Source organism: Lissotriton helveticus, chromosome 5_1 (genome assembly GCF_964261635.1).
Source record: "Lissotriton helveticus chromosome 5_1, aLisHel1.1, whole genome shotgun sequence".
Taxonomy (NCBI): domain Eukaryota; kingdom Metazoa; phylum Chordata; class Amphibia; order Caudata; family Salamandridae; genus Lissotriton; species Lissotriton helveticus.
The window spans coordinates 696,380,871-696,406,473 of NC_136065.1; the positions used below are offsets into that span (position 1 = coordinate 696,380,871).

Genomic DNA, 25,603 nt, shown 5'->3' on the forward strand with positions numbered 1-25,603 from the left:
TCATTGCTATGATTTGGTGACGAGAAAGAGTCACTCAGTGTCACACGTTTGACAGTAGAATGTCACTCATACACTCATACACAGACTAAAAGCATAGGAATGTTACACATAACCAATTTGGCAGGTATGCTTTTTGAAATTATTTACTAATATATGGCCGAATTGAGGTCACAATTTAAAAATTCAAAATTATACAAAATATAGAATCTTGAAATGCAATAAAATACCTATTTTTTCAAATCGCCACCAGAGGGCAGCAACGTCTTTGTATAGGATATCAAAGAGAAGGTGGGCTGTCAAGGGGGTGTTCCTTTGATTTGCATGTGGTTCCTGGCCCCATGTAAATGAGAAAGCACTATCGCACCCGTGCTGTATTATAGATAAGGGTTCAGAGGCAAAAGAGCTGTTGATGAATCCCTAATAATATAGATAGAAACAAAGGCACAATGGCTACATTGAATATTAATGTATGTTTCGCTTTATTGATAAGAAATTATCTTCTAAGAATTTGAAAACCAGAATGTAACATAAGTATTTTGGCTAGATAGGGTTACATTTATTGGATTTAGAGAATACATTTTAACCAATGCAGTTGAAAAGCGCATGTTTTAACATGACAGAAATAGTCTTCTTTTCCTGCCACCATAAACTGATTTTATTTAACTCTAGTGAAAGATGTTCCCGAAAGCGCCTTGAGACCCTCACCGGTGAGCAGTGCGCTCTACAAATCCCTGATTGGTTGATTGCTTGAAAGAAGGTCCGATTCAAAGCTATGCAGCTGTGTTATAAAGTCCAAACAGTAACTTCACACTTTTTACAGGGGTCGCACTTTTTCACCACTCTGTATTTGCACTGGATGTCATCAAGGAACGCAATGCATTCGGTTTTGTTGTACATAGCAGGATAGGCCGCCCTACAAGACAGAAAGAGGGCACAATTACAGTCGGTCATCAGGACACATCTCACAACTCAGCTCTCTTTTCTCTGTTTGGAGTTTTCCGTATAGAAAAGTACAACATAAGTATTACAGTTTGTTTCGACAACTTTAAACACATTTTTACCATTTAGATCATTTTAGAAATATATGATCACTATTTTCACTCTTTATTGCCACGGTTGACGCCTTTAAAATATCTACAAATCTGAATACGAACATCACCGTCTCAAACGTTTCCAAAATAGTTTTAACATGGCATTGTATAATAATGAAAATCTGACTTCCCTTTTAACAACCTTGTTATTTCATCATATTTTCCCCATGGTATTCATCCAAATACGAGGCCAACCGGCTATGGTGCTTTTTGGTGTATTTTTTTCACACCGTGTTGAAGCAAACCTGCCTCATAAAAAACATAGAAACAGACACACAGAACTCTTCGACACCTGCACTGCACTATGTCCAGATCAGCGACGTCAGCGGATACTGATAACAAGAAGGTGCTCTGTGGTACTTGCTGCTTGATCTGAAGAGGTGCATCACGGTGAAACCCCCATTTTTAGGGTCGAGGCTGCGACAGCATACTAGCCCATGGGCTCGCTTGAGAGTAGAGTAACCAGGCATCCCGGATTTACCCGGAAGTCCCGGGTTTTCACGAGCTGCCCTGGCAGATTTCGGCAATTTTGGCTCATGGCCAGATTTTTACAGGGGTCGACTAAAACCAGTGAGAGGCATTTATTAGGCGATCTAAAGTTGTGCTAGTTAGCTGCTGTTATGAGTAAGACATTTAATTAACAGGTATGATGCTGGTCTTAGAAATTACATTTCATTACATTTTTTAGTGCTTCTTCTTTGTTGCTATGTTGATAAGAGTTATCATTCTGCGCAGCACCGTTGATGTAAAATTGTAGTCCATTTTCTACTTTTGCAAAATGTCCCAGTTTTTGGTTTTCAAGATCTAGTCACCCTAGCTTGAAAGACACTATTGTTTTTATGATTTAACTCTTTTTTTATTTATAGAAGCCAAAGTATCACAGTACAGTTTGTAAAACAGCTAGTCATGGGCTACGCAGAGCCCTAGCATATGGCATGGCTTTAAACAAATTAGTCCTAAAACTAAATGAAAACAAGAAAGAACAAAGAAAGAACAGCCCTCCTGCCTCCACTTGTCCCCCCTCCCCCCACTGTGAGTTGAAGATTGTGTTAGGTGTGTAACAATAACAATTGTGTAGCGGCTCCTGGGGAATCAATTTCAGGTGTGGTGAGAAGCAGGAGGTGTAATTACCTGGGGTAGGTAAGTTCCCTGAACTCCTGAGTGAGGATGCCCAAGAGTGGTTGCCAAAGCTCTCCAAATGTCGAGCCCTGCCCAGCCAGTGTAAGGGATATTTTCTCCATCCCCATTATGTGTCAAAGGTGTTGGAGCCAGTGAGTGGTAATCCGGGAAGTCCTCCAGTGAACCAGAATGTTTTGGGTGGCAGTGCCCAGCGCAATTGCTATCTGGTGGCCTCTTTTTGACTTGAGTGGGTATGTTAGAGGGTTCGGCACGCCCAAAAGAATATAGCTAGGGAATCTGAGGAGCTCCGTATCAAAATTCTTATCAAAATTTCGTCTAAAATCTGGGACCAGTATTGTTGCAGGTGTTCACATTCCTAAAGGAGGTGGACCAGCGTTCCGTCTTCCCACAACCTCTCCAACATTCCGTGCTTTGCGTGGGGTCCGCTTGATGTAAGCGTTCTGGGGTGTAATACCAGTAGGTGACTAACTTGGTCAAAGTTTCTGTGAGACCCATATTGCTTACTGTGTGTCGAGCCCTGTAGTACACCCCCTCTCATTCTTTACTGCTTAGTTCGCGTCCCAGGTCTCTTTCCCATCGTGTATTTGTATCAGGAGAGTAGCATCTTATATACGTCTGAGATAAGTTTCTTGACGGATGATGATGTGAATAACCATCGTTCATATGGAGTAAGAAGTATTTGTGCGTGTGGCCTATTGTCTGGGTGAAGCGCCCAGTGTCGCAGCTGCAGGTAATGGAGCCGTTCGGACTCTGGCAATCCATAATCAGACCTGAGCTGAGAAAAAGGAAACACCCCCTGGGTATCAAAGAAGAGACCTAGTGCTCAACATCATGAGGCTTGCCACTGTGTGAAGGAAGTCTCCCCCATCCCTGGGCTGAAGTCCGGATTGTCAAAAAGTTGGGTGAGAGGAGAGGGAAAAGTCGTCAACCCGTGTCTCCTGTTGGTCTGATCCCATATTGTTAGGGTAGTATGTGTGATGTGAGCGGTGTAGGGGTTAGGGGGTCTATGCTGTTTCTTGAGGAAGGGAATCTTCCTGAGAGAAGTACCCGCTACTGCCCGATCTTGAAATAACCAGTGTGCGACTCCACTCCACTAGGTGATAGAGCAGCTAAGCTTCGTAGTAGAGTTGGATGTCAGGGATCCAGAGTCCCCCTTCAGTGGATGGGAGAAAGCTAACTAATTTCTTCAATCTTGGTTTGCGTCCCTGCCAGATGTATAAGGAAAGTTCCGACTGTACCCTGTTGAGCCAACCGTCCGGTGGCTGTAAAGTAAGCGTCTGAAAGAGATACAAAATTATGGGCAAGATTGTCATCTTGACCGCTGCTATCCTCCCAAGCCACAAGATAGGGTAATGTTTCCACCGCCGCAGGTCGGAGGGTATTTGAGCCTGTAAGTCAGCGTAGTTAATGGACGCCGTAGAGTGGAGGGTAGGCACTAAGAGAATCCCCAAGTAGGTGGGGGACCGTGTCTCGGGACCATTGCAGTGGGTGTTGCCTCTGAAGGCATGCGTGCTTCTGTGGAGATAGAGAGAGATTAAGAGTTGTCGACTTTGCGATGTTGATTTGAAACCCAGAGGCCTCCACAAAGGAGTCCTGCTCCGATAGGAAGGCTCCCAGAGCTACTCCGGGGTCTGTCAATGTCATGAGGACATCGTCCACATATAAACTAATGGTGTGCGTATCGCCCCCAAAGCGTATGGCCGTGATGAGCGGATGGTCCCTAACTCTCTGAGCCAGTGGTTTCAAATGGAGTGCGAAAAGCAGGGGTGACACCCCGCCTTATGCCTCTGCTAATGGGGCAGGGAGCTGAGGTATGTCCATTGACCCTGACTGATGACGTGGGGTCGCGATAACAATTCGGGATCCATGTCCTCATTTTCTCTCCGAGGCCGGCTCGGATCAGCACCTGTTCTAAATAGGGCCATTGGACCCGATAGAATGCCTTTTCTGCGTCAATGGTAAGGAGCATGTATTCTCGTGAGATCCGCAACGCCTTTTCTATGAGATGCAAGACCCTCTTAGTGTTATCGCTTGTTTGTCTTTGGAGGATGAATCCCGCCTGATCGGGGTCAATCAAGCCCGGCATGTGAGGAGCTAACCTGCTCGCCAATATCCCGTATCTAATTTGAGATCGATGTTCAAAAGTGAAATGGGACGATACGCCCCGCAGTAAGTTTCGTCTTTTCTCGGTTTGGGAATTACCACTACAGCAGCCTCAAGCATAGATCGGGGGATCGCTCCCAGGGAGGTGAAGATGTTATATAGCCTAGTGAGCAGGGGGGCTAGAGTGGATCAGAACTGTTTATAAAAAGCCACAGTGTAGCCATCCGGGCCAGGCTATTTTGCTAATTTGAGACGTGCTATAGCCGCTATGACCTCCTCAACCTGGATGTTCCCGTGCAGGTACTCCGCCTGTTCCGGTGTCAAAGTGGGGAGACGTGCCTGCATCAAGTAAGCATCGGCGTCCGCGGCTTCTAGCTTCTGCTTGTCATATAGTTGGGCATAGAATCCTCTAAACGTCTCAGCGATAGTCGCATCGTCTGTGGTTACCTCCCCCATTTGGTCTTGGAGCTCCTGAACGCCCTGCCGCAGTCTAGCTTTCGCAACTTGTGAGCACGCAGACGCCCGCATCTGTCACCTCCTACATAAAAAGAATGGCACGAACGCAGTGCTAAGTATTCCACTTTGTCTTGATATATGGCCACTAATTGCGCCCATGCTGCTGACAGGTGGTGCCAGGTACAGGGTGCACTAGTTTGGCGATGCATTTGCTCCAGCTCCCTGACTTTTTGTGTCAGCTCGTCCCATTTGTGCTTGCGTTCCACGTTGTCTGCCGTGGAAATGGCGATTAATACGCCCCTGATCATGGCCTTGAGTGCTTCCCATCTGGTGGACAGGATGGTGTTGGGTTGTCATTGTGTAATAAATACTCGTCTAACGCACATTGTACCTGGTCCACCACGTTGGTCCGCTGCAGGAGGGCGTCTCGAAGTCTCCATTGTTGTGCGAGTCGCTGAAGAGGAGGCAGGGTCAGAGTGGCCATCACTGGCGCATGGTCAGACAGTGATGCTACGAGAATGTCAACCGCTGACGAGATATTGCGGAGTTCCAAGGAGCATAACAAATAGTCCAGCCTGGAATAGGACTTATGGGCGTTAGAGTAGAACAAGTATGTTCTAAGCTGTGGGTGTTGGACCCCCCAAAGATTTACCAGGCCCTGCTCATTGAATCTATTCAGGCTGCTCTGTGAGAGTGCCCCCACCTGTTCGAATCGCTGGGCCGATCTGTCAAGTGTACTGTTAAATACTAGGTTTGGTCTCCCCCCAAGGGGATCTTGCGCTCCGTTGTAGTACTGGCCTCCGTCAGTGCCTTGTGAAGCAACCTCTTCTGACCCTCGTTAGACGTGCATATGGACCCAATGATCAGTGTATGCCCCACGATTAAAAATTGATAGGAGAGTAGTCTCCCTTAATTTCGGCCGTCTTTCCCCCACCTTCCCCTGAAATGCTTGGGACACTAGTATCGCGACCCCCGCTGTCTTAGACAGGCCACACGAAAAGAGCTGAGTGGGAAACTTGCAAGATTTTAATCTGTGGCAGTCCCTGGAAAGCAGGTAGGTCTCCTGCAGCAAACAGACGTCCGCCCCGTACTCTCCAGGTATGAAAGGATCCCCCTACATTTGATGGGGTTGTTGAGTCCTCTTACATTGAGCATGAGGACTTTAAGAGTGTTAGGAGGCAGCTAGTAGGCTAAGCGCACAGGATGCAGTGTGAGGCCAGGAGCGGGGCCAACCTGTGAGGACTAGTGTGCACCTGTGGAGGGAGGCCTGTGTATGAACCCCAACTCGGTACAGGCCAGAGAGTAGTCGACGGGGGACCCAGTTAACAGAAACCCCCATATAAACAAATTGAACAAACTTAAGAAAAGAAGTTGAGTGGTCCAAGTTCAGTCCGTCATCAGGGGATGATCGGCAGGAAATCTTCATGGGGTCCATGGTGTTACCAAGTGTGTCGCCCCTACCACCCGCCACCCACCTCAAATGAAAGGAAGAGAGGGCAGGCAGTCCCTGTGGTGTTTAGGAAGTTTGCATCTTCGCCAAGGCTTCCGGGAGGGCCTCCAATACCGCCTGCTGTCCTTTTGTGATCTCTGCTGGGTCTGTGCGTTTGGTGTGACACCTGCGGCCCTGCTGTCGCCACCTTGGTTGTGCTTCTCCTGTACCTGGGCCGGGGCTACAGCCCCCATCCTCCTCCTCTGGAATGTCAACACCCAGCAGTTGACTAGCCTCTGTAAGGGAGCGAAGTTGATACAGCTTGCTATCCAGGCGGAAGATAAGGCGGAACTGGTGCCCCCACGATTAAGAAATGTTGCGTTGTCGTAGATGAGCTGTGATGGGGCAAAAGGTCCGGCATTTCTGCAAGGTGAGCACCGCAAGGTCCTGATACATGATTGGGGTCTGGTCTCGAAAGGTAATTGGATGCATGGTTCTGGCTTTGCGAAGTATGTCCTGTTTTGTGCTGAAGTCCTGGACGCAGACCAGGATGTCCGCGGGCTGAGCTTTATCTGACATGGGGAGGCCCACCCTGTGTGCTCTGTCTAATTTAAGGCCTGTGTTGGGTGGGTTTCCCAGGATGTGATTAAAAGCTCTCTACGTAGCTGAATATATCATCGGCTTCTTCATTGGTTCGCGCCCTTCTGATCCTGATGTGCCTGCAGGAACGATTCTCCAAGTCCTCGAGGTGTGTTTGTAAGTTCGCCTGTTGCTCATGAATGACCTCCTGCTGAAGGACCATTAATTCTGTGACCCTATTATTGCCCTTGTCTTCTAGTGTGACCACCCGCTCGGCGATGTTGTCTACATCTCTACGGATGTCTTTAATTTCAGAGGTGAGGTCACGCTTGCCCGTCTGTAGATCTTCACGAAGCGTCTTGAACAGTGATTCGAGAAGGCCCGTATCACTGGTTCCTCCTTGGTGTCTTCCGCCGGCATCGTGGAGGAGTCACCTGGTGATGGGTGGTCCATGGTGGTGCCCCCCTGTTGACGTGCGAAGAGCTCTTTCAATGTCTTATCTTTATTTCCCCTGGTGGAAGTCATATCTTGTGCTTAGTAATGATATGTAGCCAGTACGCCAAGGCCGTAGGGCTCTCTAGTACCCCTCCAAGCTGATCCAGGTGTGTGTCAAAAAGCATCTCCGCCTCCCGTTTCACTCCCTGTGCGTGCCCCCTCAGGATGCTAAATGGTCCAGCCAGGCTGTGGGGGGTCACCGCCCCGTGAGATGTAGCGAAACAGGGCGGTAAAGCGCCTGGTTCATCCTGTTGAGTGACCTCCGCCTGTGGACTCTGCTATAGATGTAGGGACTCGCTATGACTGGAGGGTCCGCAGCTGAATGAGAGCACACCGCCCAGGCTCAATGCTTCCCGCTGCCTCCGTGTGGTACACAGGTGGATCGACCTGCTCAGTGCAGGAATCCCAGTGCTGCCCCCGCCTCAGGGGTCGCTCTCTCTGACACAACTCGGGACTGTTCCGTCTGGTAAATCCATGCCTCCTGCAGCCTTGCCTGTCCAGTGGCAGAGCCTAGTCCCCTGTGGATCCCGGACTCTAGTAGAGAAGGCAATGCTCATGCTGGAGGGGGCGCTGGAAAGGCGTTCGAGTGGGTTACCACCGCACAACTACAAGCCGCACCCAAACCTAGCCGAGCCACCTCTGCAGGGCGCCGGGTCCCGCCCTCGGTGTCTGCCTCTAACAGCAGAAACGCTTGTGGCCCCCGTGCCTCCTCATGCTCCCTTCTTGAATCTTTCCTCCGGAGGTAGCTGGCAATGTTAGGAATCAGGCAGGCGCTGTAGCGTGCTCTGGAGACCCAATCGTTTTGCTCCTGGATGCGAGCCTTGCCTACGCAGTTCTGTCCCGTGTGTCGCAAGAGTCCAGGCTGAGCCCGAAACTCCCGTAGCCGTGCAGTGATCGCTCTGCGCCATGTGGACAAGCGTCAAGCCGCCCCACACTCACCTCTGTCCATAGCTTGGACTGTGTCAATCCAACGTGTGAGGTCTAACTCACCGACTGCCAGCAAGAGCAGATAGCCAGGTCAAGGCTACCCCCAGACAGTGCACTGCATCGGCCCAGCCATGCCGCATGCACCACTGCTACCTCATCGCTGCCTCTAGGGCGCGATCTCGCTAGTGCTGGTGTTGGGGTGCGTCGGATGGCCGGGCCCGCTCTCCCCTCTCTCACCTTAGGACATAGCTTGTGTCGGTGCTTTGCCGCCAGACAAGATCGTGGGGTGGCGCTCCAAACCTGCGGCCGCAGCCGGTCCTGGCGCCTCCTGTGCTGTGCCATGGTCTGCTCATCACGGCGGATGCTGATAGATGCACGCAAGGCGGTAGACCATCTAATGCGGACCTTCCCGCTCCGGGGCTGTCTCAGAGGCTGCGGTAATTCTCCAGGCGGGGCCGTCTCAAGGGAGCCTGTGGAGCCGCCTCGCCGGGCCAGCCTTGGGTGCCGCTTCCACCGCTTCAAGTGCAAAAACAACAGATGATGGACAGAATGAAGAACAATGTCATACATTCACCCCAGTACAGAGATCTGGGCCTAAATCCATTGTTTCGTTGCTCACCATGCAATTCCAGTTTGAACCCAGCCATATGCAAATCAGTCTTGACCCTGTGCCCCATGGGCATGGGAACAGTCCAGCCCGAACAGCCAAGCCAGGTCCTCCCTGGACTGGAAACAAGCATCCAAGGACTGGTTTTGGGCTTTCAGCCCTCATCAGCCTGGATAGCTTGATTAGAGTGGCATGGAGAGCACGGGACTCACGTCTGAGCATACCCGTCCCACTCGGGTTTCCACCGCTTCAGCCGATCTTGTTGCCTCATCCTCAGGCTCCCCGGGTGTATTGTGCCATCAGGCCACCTTCCTTAAAGTTCCTTGCTCCACAGGCAGCCGGAGGTCGGTGCTTTGCTCGGTGGTCGGCGGGGAGCCAGTGAGACACGTCCTACCTCGCCGTCATCTTGGCCACACCCCCAACTAAAATTAAATTAATTGGTTTGCGGCCTGCCCATTGCTTCCCATTTGTGGGCTTCAGTTAAAGTCTTCTTAGCTGCATCGTAAGTGGCCAGTGCAGGCGAAACGTCACTTCCATTCATCTCTGTGGGGCAGGGACCAAGAACAGATTAATCTACCATAATCAGTGCTCATCAGCTGCTCCTTATGTGATTGAGGTACTATTTCTTCTGCCCCAGGAGATGGCATAAAATGACCAAGACTCACTTGTGACTCTGTTACCCTTCCCTTCAGTTAATGGCATTCACTTTTTCACTCCTAGGTGTTGATCCTATGTGACAGTCTAGGGACAAAAAAGAACAATTTTTTTTTTTTTAAATATTCGATGTCATGCATGAGCTTAGGACCTCTATTTGCCTCTTTATGCTCATCCTTCCCGTTATTTTGCCTCTTTCCGCTTGCTCTTGACCTTTATGCTGTCTGTTGCTGCTGGTTTCTGACTTTTATATTGCCCCTTTCTGCTCTCTTCTGACCTTTATTTTGCCTCTTCTTGTGCGCTTCTGGCCTTTACCCTGTCTCTTATTTCTGACTTTTAGTTCCCTTCTTGCTGCTTGTTTCTGAGCTTTATCAGCCTCTAACTATTCATTACTGAGCTTTAGTCTGCCTCTGTTTGCTTGTCTCTAACATTTATTCTGTCTCTATCTGCTCCTTTCTGCCCTTTATTCTCGCTTTTAGCTCCTTTGGGTGACCTGTAGCCCACCTAGGGCACCCAGTGAGCACTGTTGGGTCTGCGGGGAAACCTCAATGCCCTGTGGTCCATGTCATTGCTCCTGCAAGCAGGGGGCAGCTTGAAGTAGTAGCTGCCTGCTTTCAGGTGCATTGTTTTCATCTGTTTCTCGCATGTTTGCATGCACTGGAGAAAATGAAAAATCCACTTTCTGCAAGCCGGAGCTGTTTGACAGCTCCGACTCGCCGAAAGCTGAGTTATGTTTGCTTTGCATGGTGGGAGCTGTCAGCTCCCACCAAGCTAAGGCAAACAGCTACCTTCCAAGGGTAGGCAGCTTGGGAGATAACTGGAGCCGGCCCTGGGGGCTAGAAGTCCCCAAGGCCATAAATGGCTCCTATGTAGAACTTAGCCCCGGGCGGTGGTGGACCCCATGGCTGGAGATTCGCAACAGACCCCATCCATTAATTTATTTTAACCCCTGGGAGGTGGTGGTCCCTGGACCACCAACAATAATTTTATATATTTCAGCCCCGGGGAAGATGGGGTCCCCAGGGTGTGGGTGGGCTGAGATGGGCCTGCCCACATACATTATAAGCAGTGCCCCGAGGAGGTGGCTGTCCCCGGGGAAGTGGTGGGGGGGCCATGTGGGTCCCCTGCATTAATTTAATTTATTTCAGCCCCGGATAGGTTGCGGTCCATGGGGCATGGGCCCACCTGCATACGTTATAAGCAGTGCCCTCATCATCAACAAAGCTTTATTCGACAGATTGTCATAAAAGCAAGATCAGAAATATCCAATAAAAGCAGGTAAAATGGATATTTCTCAAATATAAAAACAATCCAATAAAAAGATTATAAAAACAACAGTGTTAAAAATTATGTTCAGCTCGTAAGAACCCAGCTCTTAATACAAAAGAAGATGGTGCAACAGGCAGTATAATTCAATTTGGTGCCATAATCATGTGTAAACTCATCTATATACATGTTTAAAAGGGACTTGGGGGTACAATACATAATATGCAGGAGCTTGTCATTATTCACTGAGTCCTTGTGGCCATAGATATCTTATCATTTCTCAACAACCACTGAATGGATTTATATCAAATAAATGAAAGCTTGATTGCGTAACCAAATCTACCTTTCTCCCAAATTTGGTGTATTTCCACCCAAGGGTTCAGGCCTCAGCTTCGACTAAAGTACAGCAGGTACTGGGCACACGTAAGGTATAAACAACTTGATAAGTGATTTAGTTGATTGAGACAAAACAAGAGACACCGAGGGCAATGGTCACATGTGTGACAACTTTCTGCCCGACTGGACGTTTAGCGACATCGTTCTTCCGAAGGAGACAACGCGACAGTCACACACGACTATGCGGTTACTTACCAGTCACACATGTGACCATTGCCCTCGACTTTCAACCCGTGATTTCGACGTCTACGACTTTTCACACCGCCCTGAACACAAGCGCCACTTTCAGTCCTGATGAGTCACAGGCACTGCCCTGTTGATGAAACACGTGTCGGCTGGCGTTCTGTAAACACTCAAAAGAAAGAAGACGTATATAAAGTTTAATATATTGTCTTCACCATACAAACCGGTGTCTCTTGTTTTGTCTCAATCAACTAAATCACTTATCAACTTGTTTATACCTTACGTGTGCCCAGTACCTGCTGTACATTTTGTGTGGTATTCTGGCTTCTCATGCCAGGCCGGCCCTGAGAGGCTTCAGGGTTTTCCTCTTTACTGGCAGCACCGTCCTACGTCTGTTCTTTGTGTCCATCACTACCTACCCTCACTGCACTGTTTAAGCACCCTTGCTGTACAATCCAAACCCTCAGTAGAACTTCATGTGACGTTACAATGCATGCCATTACAGCACATGCCCTTGCAACGCCAACTTTTACATCGACTTTCAGTCGGGGGAACGCTGGAAGTTGGAATTGATACCTTTTCTATTCCAACTCCAGTGTGTGCAACAGCAGGGAAGGTGTTGGAGTTAAATCCAACACCTTCTACCCACTTCTGCACACCTTCTGCTTTGCAACGCCATGCAACGTAATGGCATGCATTGTAACGGTTGCGTAGTAAAGACTGTTTCCTGGGAGGAGACCAGGCAAGACACGTCTCTCCTGAGCTATGCACACTAAGCCTGATATCCCTCCTAAAATTATGTATTTGCAAGTGTTGGACCTGGCCCTCTTGGCAGGGTCATCCCTGAACTTTTTGCCTTCCTCCAATATTCTCTCTGACCTGTTTTTGTTGGTTTAATAACTCTGGGCACTTTACCACTGCTGACCAGTGCTAAAGTGCATATGCTCTCCCTATATAAAGTGTAACTGTGATTGATGTCCATGATTGGTTCATTGGATTTACTGTCAGTTCCCAGTAAAGTGCACCAGGAATGCCAGGGCTTGTAAATGCCAATGCTGCTAGTGGGCCTGCAGCGCAGGTTGCGCCACCCACAGAAGCAGCCTTTTAAAATGGTCTAGGGTCTGCCACTGCAGAACCTGCGTGAAGTCTGGTACTGTCATGCTGGCTGGGCAAGTGCACACACTTGCCAGCCCCTAAACCTTCCCTTAACTTCATATTAGTCACCCCTATGGTAGGCCCAAGGGCAGGGTGCATTGTAAGTGTAAGGTAGGACATGCACTGGTGTGTGTGGCATGTCCTAATAGTGAATTACAGCCAAATTCGTTTTTCACTATTGTAAGGCTACCTGTTCTCTTAGGCCAAGATGGGCTGCTGGAAATATTACACTCTATAATCCCAGCAGGCTCAGGGAACATGGTAGAAAATAAAGTTTAGTATGCCTGAACTCAGAATAATAAAATACTTCTTTTAGTAAAGTTTATTTTAATATCCTGTGTTTGCAAATGCTACTTTTAGAAAGTTAGCATTTGCTTGCCTAACCATTTCAGCCCGCCTCTGCTTGGATGTGTATCTGACTGTCTGGGTTATGTGAGTGACATGGCTGGGGGATGACAGTTGGTGAATGCCAGGATTACACCTTGGTGGGAGGTGGGAGTGCCCCTGGACTCTGAATAGGGCTGTGCTCTGCCACCACAATGCTGGCTCCGCCCCCTGGGGAGTAACTGATGACTCAGCCGACACCTGGCCCAGGAGAGGCGAAGCACTGTCAACAAGGTACTCCTGGCTGCCTCTGTCCACACAATGCTGGCTTCACCTCCTGTGGAGCGTCTGATGTGCCTGCCCCTCACACTGAAAGCAGAAACCAGGGTACACCCACAAAGTGCTCAGAGACTGAAAGAAGTTATGCAAAGGCCCCCCTGGCCTGTGAGAACAAAGAAAATGCTGTATAAAAGTAGGATCACTGCTCCTTGTAAATCAGAATCCTGTTTCCCACAAAGAACCTCTGCCCAACTAGAAGGAGAAGAAGACGCTGGAAGGACTGGCCTGCTGCTTGCCTTGCTGAGGAAGGAGAGGAAAAGACTTTGAAAAGACTTTGCAGACTTGTGCTTTGAAACATTCTCCAAGGGCTTGTTTGAGCTTGCCCCCTGACCTGAACCCCAGGACTAGTGGGTTCTTGGTGCCTTTGCTCATCTTTAAACCTCGAGCCTGGTGTGCCTCCCGCCGGAGCAAGACTGCGCCCCTCATCGCCCCCTCCTAGGGCTGCGGCACTCAGGAGCTTGCCTGCCTTTTCACCCGTGAGAGCCTCGCTCCGTTCGGAGTCGCTCTCTGCCCCCGGGCTAGGCTGCCTGCTCCTCTGCCCCCGCCTGTCATTAGGAGCGTGCTGAAGTGCTCTCGCCCCTCCCGCCGGAATTGCTTTGGAGATCGTGATCTACGCCGGGACCCGCAGCCCGCACGGACCGTGCCCTGCTGATCCCGCTTCATTGTCCCAGAGTGTTTGCAGGCCGCACCGCCCCCCTTGTGGAGACTCCCGTACTGTCGTACTGGGGGTCGAGGGCCGCGCCTGCCTGTGTGCCCGCACCCGCTGATGTCAAAGATCCAACGGCACCCCTGAACTGAACGAGTCGCACTGTCCGTGCCCGACTCGTCCACACCCCGAAGGAAGCGAAGCCTTCGTGAAGATCCGCACCGGGCTAGGGGCCTGCAACGTTTGCTTTCCCCATTTCGCACCAGCCGCTTCCGCTTCTGCAACCGTGAGTAGACTGAGCGCTCCCACCCTGGTACGCCGGGCCTCCCCGTTACCCGCCTCCCTGCTGGTAGCGCACCGCATGTGAGAGAGTGACCGGGGCACTTCCCTGTTCAAGAGAGACCTGTGCGCCTCGCACCCGAGACTCACAGCGGTACGCTCCTCTTCTCTCTGGCCGAAGTGTACGCCGCGTACGGGTGCTCACGCTGGATGCGTGAGCCGTGAGAGAGTGTCCCGATTTCACCCGCACTGAATGCACGGAAGTGCTACGAAGCGCCCAGAAGGCCTAAGACTGGCCTAAAGTCCTAGAAACTACCCAAGGAGTATTTTTAACGGACTGCCAACCTTGCCAAGAGAACTGTGTTGGAAGTGAAGCGACAAAGAAACACTTTTTGAACTGTAATTAAGAAAAGCTTGCCCAATTACAATCTTGTGGCTTAGAAAAACGTTATTAATGGTCTTGTGATAAATACTTGCCTGCATATATATTTTTAGGTCTCGCCTGTCGATGCGCATGCGCATCGAGCTTGCGAGACTATGGGGGCTTAAACAGTCTTTAACCAACTTGCAAGGAATCGTGGCGATTCCTTGCAGTGCCCGTGAAATTCAAGCTCAATGCGCATGCGCATTGAGCTTAAAAGCGCGTGCACATGCCCCCAGCCGCCTGCCTTGCATGTATTTTCCCTCAGGCGCACTCCTCCCACACCCCCGCTCCGCCCCCTCCCCTGCCTGCCGTGTCGCATTTCTTCAGTTCCCTCAGCCGCACTCCAGGCCCCTGCTGCTTTCACACCCTCTCCCCGCTCCACCCCCTCCCCTGCCCGCCGTGTCGCATTTCTCCTCCCCCCTCCCCTTCTCTGCCTTCCCTCCGTCTTGTCTCTTTTGGTCTTATTCTTGTTTTAACTTTTTTTTCATTTTGGTTTGCCTTTCTTCACTTTCTACTGCAGTAACACACTCAGTTTGTCCCTTCACGCGACAGCATCTCTCAAATTGCAGTAAGTCTACAGCGGGTTCTTTTTGATGCTCTACTTCGTTGCAGTTTGTATTTTAAATTTGCACACTTTTGATGCGGCCGCTGCTTTCACTTTCGCGTGCACAGGGACGAGTCCTCTTCACATCCACCCCCTACAAGTGGTGCCTCCCGCTCACGTGCTGCTGGGTGGCTCTTGTTTACCCCACACTACCCAACCCCCCATCTTCGGGCCACTGCACTGTCTCGCCCGCCAGATTTGCATTTTGCCTAGCACCCTCGCCTTCAGTTCTCGTTGACAGTAAATAATAAAGCGTTTCCGCTATGCCGGCTCTGCAGTGCAGGGCCATGAACCATGTATGATAACATCACCCAAAGTCGCCATTCACATACCGTCTATACTACCGACTTTCAAAGGCCCTCATGCTTGTCTGGCTCCTCCCTAAGTAAAGCAATCCAGAAGTACAACTCTGAATCAAAGACTCTCTGCCTCATCACCATTTGCCAGCATGCGGAGACTTCAAAGACTTCAAGCTGTGGCCATAATCAGGCCCCCTGCTTGCCATAACCCCTCCCTTTTCCCCCTCCCTCCTGGACAGCCTCGCTCTCCCAAGCACCTCGCTTAGGCATATACATACACCACTCACGTGCTCCCCACCCCCCTCCTCCCCCGATCACTTTCACGTCCGACCGTCTCCCTAGATATAACACAATTACACGCAAAACTGAAAATGTACAGCTCAGCTGTTGATCTCCCAACTCAATGCCGTATGTGCGACATCAAAGAGTTTAAATACCTATATTCCAAGTGCTACTGTTAATGCAGGTTAAGTGAAACTACTAGTTTTGAAACTGGCATAATAAAATCATGTTTTAAAAATATTATTTTAATCTGTGCCAATTGATTGTAGTTTGCACTCGCCACAGGCAGCACAGTCACACACCCAATGCCACTCACACACCCAACGCCACTCACACACGCAACGCCACTCACACACGCAACTCATCCACGCAACCCCACTCATCCACGCAACCCCACTCATCCACGCAACGCCACTCACACACGCAACGCCACTCACACACGCAACGCCACTCACACACGCAACGCCACTCACACACGCAACGCCACTCACACACGTAACGCCACTCACAACGCAACGCCACTCACACACGCAACGCCACTCACACACGCAACGGCACTCACACACGCAACGCCACTCACACATGCAACGCCACTCACACACGCAACGCCACTCACACACGCCACTCCACTCATCCACACAACGCCACTCATCCACGCAACGCCACTCATCCACGCAACGCCACTCATCCACGCAATGCCACTCATCCACGCAACGCCACTCATCCATTTGCAAAACCAAAAGGTCAAACTCTTCTATTGCGAGACCTATTGCATTTTCAATGCTTGTTACATAAAGAGAACGTATTTTTATATAACTACAGTCTGGTGTCCATTTGTGGGGGGGATTGGTATATTTACTGTGTGTGTTATTACAAATGCTTAACTCAGAAACGCCTGAAGAATAGCCTTGGCTGCTCACGCCACGCACCTAGAGGGTGAGCAAGGGTAATTCTAAGGGGTCATCCTTTGCCCTGACTTAGAGGAGAGGGTCCCTGCTTGTCACAAGTGAATACTTGCGCCAACCAGAGACCCCCAATTCTAACATTGGACGCAGCAGTGAGGATTTGCGAATTTGCATTTGTAGTTGACATACAGTGAATTGCTGATCACCACATAGTGAGAGCGGACCTATAACGCAGCCACAGATTTCCATTTCTATAATTTTGCTGGGAGATCTTAGGCAAAGTTAGCTGGACAAATAGAACTGGAGAACTGGAAAAGCAAAAATTGGCAATGGAAGCGCAAAAACGCCAAAGAGCTCACTACTTGAGGATGAGAGAACTTGATTTGGAGCTTGGAGCCAGGAGGGCTTCAGCCCAGCAACAAGAGATATGTGTAGCTCAGAGACTGAGCTTTGCTGAGTTGGAGGTGGGGTCCCGCTCAGCTGGTGGCAGCAACATTCAGGTATCTAGTGCTGACAGCATAGTGCGCGCACCTAGAGATATGGCACCTAACTTGGAGGGGGTTAACTTACACCAGGAGGTTCAAGGGCATGAGGTAGCTCCAGTAGTGCGCAGCGTCCCTGAAGGGAATAGGATAGCTGGCGTAGCAGTTCATGGTCCTAGTGGTGGGAGGGATTCCCCCATGGTTGAGGTCCTGGTGGGTGAGTGTAAAGACCGCCCAGAAGAGTGTGGGTTGTGTGACAGAGACAGTCCGCTACTGTCTGGCCAGTCTCATAGAATGGTGTGGAGTATGTGTGTGAGGCGCTGGATGGAGAGGTGAAGTATAGTTTGGTTAACCCTGCTATGGGGCTGTGTAATCCAATTATGGGAGAGCATACTTTAAGTCCCAGTTTTCCAGAGCTATGCCAACAACTGTTTGAGAGTGAGTTCTCTGACCCCAGGGAGCTCACATTAGAGGCAGACCTTGTGGTGGATTCCAGAGGGTCTGGAGAGGCATTGGGGTGTGATACTGTGGGGAGTGGCTCAGGTATCTTCCAGCCCAGAGTGGTGGAAGTGGCGCAGAGTAGCCCAGCTAGGTCCTGTAGTAGTGAGAGGGGTGTAGGGCCTCACGTCCTGTCCTTAAGGGGAAGGAGTAAGAATGGGTTTTGTCCCGGTAGTGCCCAACCTCAGTCTCAGAGCCTGGATGGTTCTTTAAGGGAACACCAGGTGGGGAGCCTAGGCTGTCCGGATGAGTCACCCTCCGAGGGGGATCCCCCAGTGGCTAGAGAACGTGGAGACTCTGTAAGCAGAGCTCCAGTAGTTCTGGTGTCTGGCAGTACCGCTCCAGTTGGGAGGGTGCAGAGGTCCAGATGGAGGGGTGAGAGGGGGAAAGAGTCCCCAGTGGAAGAACCAGTGGGTCAGGGGCCAGCTAGCATGGCTGCGTCCCCAGGAAGTGACCATGGTAACACCACTTCTGTCCTGGGGGATCTTCGGGCACTGTCAGATGGACAGGGGACGGGAGATCGGTGCCAGGCAGACTGTCACACAACACAGGAAGTATGTGTTACCCTCAGGGGGGGCATGTGTGCTCCCCAGGAAGTCCTGGTGCGCCAGGTGAGTGTTCGACTGCAGGGTTGGGTCCCTGAGTTGGGAAGCCAGGTTCAGAGGCTGTCTGACCTGGGGGGTGGGACCACTGTAATCAGTGTCCCTACCTGTCTGTCTTTTTGGTGTACCACTACAGGTGGGAGGGGACAACCGTCTGGAAGGGGGTGCAGAGGGAGGGAGTCCTCGCCTCTGACCCCGGTGCCGTTTAAGGGTTTAGACCCTAGGATGGAGGGCCAGGTGCAGGGTGTCCCCCCTGACCTGGTACCCCAGTTGCAGGATAGCACCCCTGAACTGGTGGGCGAATTGTGCAGGTCACCTGCCCCAGGTGCCCTGACAATTCTGGAAGGGGGTACCACTCCAGGTGGGAGGGTACAGAGCCCCAAGGAGGAGGACCGGGTGTGGGAGAGGCCACCCCAGTCTTTGGTCCAGCTGCCAGGTACAGGCCTGGGGCTGGTGGGTCAGTGCCAGGATGTCATACCTGGACTGACAAGAGGGAGAATGGACAAAAGGTGCCAAGCACCTGGGGCTACTGTCCCCCGCTCCTTAAGCCCACAGGGGTTTGAGAGCCCTGAAAGGCATGAGGCCTGGGTCTCAGCCCTGACTACTGTCAGTGGCTACTGGGATTTGATGTCTGTCTGTTGGGACACACCTGTGAGAAAGTTAAGGTTAGATGCTGCACAGGTGGTGTCCCCAGGGGAAGAGAAGGGTGCCCCATGGATTGACTTGGTGGACCCTGAGAGTATGAACAGAGGATTTGAAGTAGGTGCAGATTGGCGTAAAACTGGAATGTGCCCCTGCTGTTGCGGGCCAGGTCCATGTTCTATCGCCCAAAGCAGGGAAGCCCATCACAGTGGTGATTGGTCTACCCTGCGTTTTGCTGGAAGGGGGTTGAGTTGGACCTGGCCCTCTTGGCAGGGTCATCCCTGAACTTTTTGCCTTCCTCCAATATTCTCTCTGACCTGTTTTTGTTGGTTTAATGACTCTGGGCACTTTCCCACTACTGACCAGTGCTAAAGTGCATATGCTCTCCCTATATAAAGTGTAACTGTGATTGATGTCCATGATTGGTTCATTGGATTTACTGTCAGTCCCCAGTAAAGTGCACCAGGAGTGCCAGGGCTTGTAAATGCCAATGCTGCTAGTGGGCCTGCAGCGCTGGTTGCGCCACCCACAGAAGCAGCCTTTTAAAATGTGTCTAGGGTCTGCCACTGCAGAACCTGCGCGCAGTCTGGTACTGTCATGCTGGCTGGGCAAGTGCACACACTTGCCAGCCCCTAAACCTTCCCTTAACTTCATATCAGTCACCCCTATGGTAGGCCCAAGGGCAGGGTGCATTGTAAGTGTAAGGTAGGACATGCACTGGTGTGTGTGGCATGTCCTAATAGGGAATTACAGCCAAATTCGTGTTTCACTATTGTAAGGCTACCTGTTCTCTTAGGCCAAGATGGGCTGCTGGAATTATTACCCTCTATAATCCCAGCAGGCTCAGGGAACATAGTAGAAAATAAAGTTTAGTATGCCTGAACTCAGAATAATAAAATACTTCTTTTAGTAAAGTTTATTTTAATATCCTGTGTTTGCAAATGCTACTTTTAGAAACTTAGCATTTGCTTGCCTAACCTTTTCAGCCCGCCTCTGCTTGGATGTGTATCTGACTGTCTGGGTTATGTGAGTGACAGGGCTGGGGGATGACAGGTGGTGAATGCCCGGATTACACCTTGGTGGGAGGTGGGAGTGCCCCTGGACTCTGAATAGGGCTGTGCTCTGCCACCACAAAGCTGGCTCCGCCCCCTGGGGAGCGACTGATGACTCAGCCGACACCTGGCCCAGGAGAGGCGAAGCACTGTCAACAAGGTACTCCTGGCTGCCTCTGTCCACACAATGCTGGCTCCACCTCCTGTGAAGCATCTGATGTGCCTGCCCCTCACACTGAAAGCAGAAACCAGGGTACACCCACAAAGTGCTCAGGGACTGAAAGAAGTTATGCAAAGGCCCCCCTGGCCTGTGAGAACAAAGAAAATGCTGTATAAAAGTAGGAGCCCTGCTCCTTGTAAATCAGAATCCTGTTTCCCACGAAGAACCTCTGCCCAACTAGAAGGAGAAGAAGACGCTGGAAGGACTGGCCCGCTGCTTGCCTTGCTGAGGAAGGAGAGGAAAAGACTTTGAAAAGACTTTGCAGACTTGTGCTTTGAAACATTCTCCAAGGGCTTGTTTGAGCTTGCCCCCTGACCTGAACCCCAGGACTAGTGGGTTCTTGGTGCCTTTGCTCGTCTTTAAACCTCGAGCCAGGTGTGCCTCCCGCCGGAGCAAGACTGCGCCCCTCATCGCCCCCTCCTAGGGCTGCGGCACTCAGGAGCTTGCCTGCCTTTTCACCCGTGATAGCCTCGCTCCGTTCAGAGTCGCTCTCTGCCCCCGGGCTAGGCTGCCTGCTCCTCTGCCCCCGCCTGTCATTAGGAGCGCGCTGAAGTGCTCTCGCCCCTCCCGCCGGAATCGCTTTGGAGATCGTGATCTACGCCGGGACCCGCAGCCCGCCCGGACCATGCCCTGCTGTCCCCGCTTCATTGTCCCAGAGTGTTTGCAGGCCGCGCCGCCCCCCTTGTGGAGACTCCCGTACCGTCGTACTGAGGGTCGAGGGCCGCTCCTGCCTGTGTGCCCGCACCCGCTGATGTCAAAGATCCAACGTCACCCCTGAACTGAACAAGTCGCACTGTCCGTGCCCGACTCGTCCTCACCCCGAAGGAAGCGAAGCCTTCGTAAAGATCCGCACCGGGCTAGGGGCCCGCAACGTTTGCTTTCCCCTTTTCACACCAGCCGCTTCCGCTTCTGCAACCGTGAGTAGACTGAGCGCTCCCACCCTGGTACGCCGGGCCTCCCCGTTACCCACCTTCCTGCTGGTAGCGCACCGCATGTGAGAGAGTGACCGGGGCACTTCCCTGTTCAAGAGAGACCTGTGCGCCTCGCACCCGAGACTCACAACGGTACGCTCCTCTTCTCTCTGGCCGAAGTGTACGCCGCGTACGGGTGCTCACGCTGGATGCGTGAGCCGTGAGAGAGTGTCCCGATTTCACCCGCACTGAATGCACGGAAGCGCTACAAAGCGCCCAGAAGGCCTAAGACTGGCCTAAAGTCCTAGAAACTGCCCAAGGAGTATTTTTAACGGACTGCCAACCTTGCCAAGAGAACTGTGTTGGAAATGAAGCGACAAAGAAACACTTTTTGAACTGTAATTAAGAAAAGCTTGCCCAATTACAATCTTGTGGCTTAGAAAAACGTTATTAATGGTCTTGTGATAAATACTTGCCTGCATATATATTTTTACATAAAGAGAACATATTTTTATATAACTACAGCCTGGTGTCCATTTGTGGGGGGATTGGTATATTTACTGTGTGTGTTATTACAAATGCTTAACTCAGAAACGCCTGAAGAATAGCCTTGGCTGCTCACGCCACGCACCTAGAGGGTGAGCAAGGGTAATTATAAGGGGTCATCCTTCGCCCTGACTTAGAGGAGAGGGTCCCTGCTTATCACAAGTGAATACTTGCGCCAACCAGAGACCCCCAATTCTAACAGCAAGTGTGTGGCGCCACAGCCAATTTGTGGTGGCTCTGCCAGGTTGGTGCCAAGGAGTTGTGGGCTGAGAAGCCAGAGACTCTGTTCTTGGTGAGCTGAAACCTGGGGCCAGTGTTTTTGCGGCGGAGTGAGCAACATGGCTGCCAATACCATAGTGGAGTGGCCGCGGGACCTGTAGAGTGCTGCGAGAGTTCCAGCAAAGGCAACGTACTAGCTCAAACTTCATCCAAGCCTGCTCTGTGATCGGCATCATTGAAGTGAGAGGGAGACCCTGACAAGCAGCAGGAATAACTGCCAGCCATTGGTAGCACCTGCCTGAGCCCAAAGAAGATTTGAGGGCATGTATTGTGTTCGAAGCAGACCAGAGGTGGGATGCGCCCCTGCCCCCAACAACAGACTACTGCTGAGCTATGAGGTATAACAACTTGAAGGGAGCCTGGTGGCTGATTGAAACGCAATAGATTCCGTGCCTACAACTACTTTCTGCAGATCCCAAATGTGCCAGCCCTGAGACCAGTGTCTTCTGGTGGGCTGCTGGAAGACCCACCACATATAGGCCTTTAGGGCCTGTGATCCTCAGGCTACCACAAGCAATTCACCCTGCCCACGACCATAGCGCAAATCGGAGGGCACACCCAGTACATAGAGGGTAGTGCGTATCCCAAGCCTCTGAAATCCGAAGACACCAAGGCCGGGCAGTGTGAGGAGTTTGGTGGACACCCTGTGAGGTTACTACAGTTCACTGAGGAGAGTGGGCGGTAGGAGCTGGGTGGTGGAATGTGACCTCCCTCAAAGACCACTAGTCACACCACTAAATAACTGCCCACAGAAGAGGAGGAGAGATTGGCACCCCCTCTTGGAGAACAGTTACAGGGCAGAGGTGCGCTTTTGTCGCTATCACCATATTGGGCAAACAAAGGGGACCTGGGGCAGCCCAAGAACATACTCTTTAAAGCCGGCAACTTTGAATAGGAAGTGAGCAAGCTGAAAGGGATTATAGAAATCAGCGTCATTCCAGCAAGAAGGAGAGCTATCATTTTCTCTCCCCTTGGTCACTGTAGGGCCCATCTCCGAGGGGTTCATGTCAGAGAGACACCCTCACGGCTGGCCACCCATGGTGTCCCCAAAGATGAGTATTACACACTCCTCAATAAAAGACATGCTCCAGAAACCATACCAACAACATCCCTCAATATCCAACGCTGGTATTTGCTCACACCCCCAGGCGCCAGCCACCAAAGAAGAAATCGACTCAATGCATACGGAATTCTGCAAGAACATCACTTCTCTCAGACAAGATTTCAGTAGCGCTCTATCTGATCTCAATCGATCTCTAAACAATTTGGATCCCTGTTTGGCCCAAGCAGAGACCACTGTGACATATCACACCCAGCAGAATAATTTGTGCTCAACCATGCTCACAGTTGGACAAACCTGATGACCTAGAGAATCACTCTTACTGCAACAATATTTGCATCTGAGGCATTGCAGCAACAATCTTGGCTTCAGACCTTGAAGCCGGCATCCAAGCCCCTTTCTCACGTCTGCTCCAGCTCCCAAACAATGCTTAGGTCCATTTGGACCATACCCACAGGATTTATTCAGCCTACCAACAGCAACGTAACCTGACCACTCATGTTCTCATCCATGTTCACTATATCCAGATGAAGGCAAAGATCCTAGCAGCAGATCACGAACAAGAATCTTTAATGTTCTGCGGAGACTCCATCTTGCTCTTTCAAATGTCTCTGCCTATATGGGGACAGACTTGCGCAAAATCGGGCAGCAACTCCAGAAGGCAAAGATAGCCTATAGCTAGGGCTAACTACTTTGTCTCCTATTTACATACAATGACAAGCGCCAGGTGGTGAAGGACATACAGGAAGCACAAAAGATTTTGGGCCTCCCTTCCCTGTTGCCATCGCAACAAGATTAAACCCAAAAATCAACAAACTTAACGGACCAAGGAGAGGTTTGATGCTTTCTGGCATCGCACAAGTCCCGCAAAGCAGCTTGAAAACTCTGCCGGCAAAAGGACAAGGAATGCTGCCTATCATCCTCTGGGGAGGACAACCAGCTTTGAAGCAAGACAACCAGCAGCCCATTAATACATGTCTGCTGCTTTCACATGGCCAGTCCCACTAATGGATTATAACAATTCTTCTGACAGGACAGGGGCAACGGCTGCTTGTTATCACAAGTGGAGCCCGATCCTTCTACTTTTTGCTTGATTAAATGCTTAACCTTTTCTTCAATTCATTCATTGTTTTTCCACCAATCCTAGCCCTCATTTCAGCTTCATGCTACCCCATCACCTTGCCAACCCAGGACACCAGTCTTGTATACCCAATTTAACCTGTTCAGTTCCTCACATGGGGACACACATTATCTTTACTCGCAAGAGACATAAAACAGCCAAAAGTCACAACCATTGCATCCCAAGTTTAACTAGCCCATCTCTGATAGCAGTCCTTGGGGGTCTCACTCTTACACACATGACTGATAACAAAAAACTATTCCAAGTCGAGGATATGCTCAACTTTGCCATGGTAGCCCTGAAGATTGTCTCGATCATTATACAGGGATGTAACACTCCGATTAAGCGTTGAACATTAATCCAATGGCTAAAAAGCAAAGCCGTTGACATAGCTTTATTGCTGGAAACTCATCTCAAACAGGACAACGCTGGTAGGCCCCAATCCTATTGGTACCCCATACGATTCCATTTAAACAAGCAAAACAAGAGGGGCTACACTTCTCCAGAGAGATTTCCCTGAGGGGTTTGATGCTTCCTGGCACCGCACAAATCCCGCAAAGCAGCTTGAAAACTCTGCCGGCAAAAGGACAAGGAATGCTGCCTATCATCCTCTGGGGAGGGCAACCAGCTTTGAAGCAAGACAACCAGCAGCCCATTAATACATGTCTGCTGCTTTCACATGGCCAGTCCCACTATAGGATTGTAATGATTCTTCTGACAGGACAGGGGCAACGGCTGCTTGTTATCACAAGTGGAGCCCGATCCTTCTACTTTTTGCTTGATTAAATGCTTAACCATTTCTTCAATTCATTCATTGTTTTTCCACCAATCCTAGCCCTCATTTTGGCTTCATGCTACCCCATCCTCTTGCCAACCCAGGACGCCAGTCTTGTATACCCCATTTAACCTGTTCAGTTCCTCACATGGAAACACACATTATCTTTACTTGCAAGAGACATAAAAGAGCTGAAAGGGCGAGATTTTGATCGATACCTTATATCTATTGATCCAAACCTCGATCTGGTCGACTGAACCTTTATTGCCTGTCTTGGAAGGAAACAGTACACCTATCTGCAAATTAGTTCACCCAAGAAAGGACTCTACTCTCAAAGATCACGGACAACTTCTAGGTTTCAAAAGTTTATTGTAAAGATATAATGAGCTGCAAATACAAGCATCTCAGAATGAGATTCACGAGGTACACAGGTCCAATTACATACATGTGCTCTCGAAAAGCCCTCAGACGAGCAACAGAAATCACTAACACAAGTTCTAAAAATAGCAAAGCTATCAGCATAGACGCATATCTCTCCTTCATTTAGGTTGGAGGTAAACAAACACAGGTTAGGCGTCCCTACCCTGTTCTAGATGGTATCCCTACTTAACCAAATCCCAACCTAACAAAGGTGTCAGCAATGAATGACCCCCAAGGGAAGTCACCCACTCTAAGTCTCTTGGTGAAAACCTAAAGTTCTCCAGTCATGACCCCTCACTGCCTACCCATCCGCTCTCTAAAGGGTCCTCAGGTCTCTGCTCTAACTCCACCCAGGGGTGCTGTCCCTAATACAAAACAGTCAACAACATTTGAGACGCCCCTTGCGAAACGCC

The 25,603-nt window shown here is 50.5% G+C and overlaps 1 protein-coding gene across 1 annotated transcript in view; it reads right to left on the bottom strand.

The window, feature by feature from the left end:
• Nucleotides 1–460: 460 nt before the first annotated feature.
• LOC144753351 (beta-microseminoprotein-like) overlaps nucleotides 461–25,603 on the bottom strand; it is a 97,168-nt gene continuing 72,025 nt past the window's right edge. The window contains exon 4 of the mRNA XM_078641075.1: nucleotides 461–913. Coding sequence (XP_078497201.1) covers nucleotides 784–913 — 130 coding nt within the window. The 3' untranslated portion in view covers nucleotides 461–783. The remainder of the gene's footprint in view (nucleotides 914–25,603) is intronic.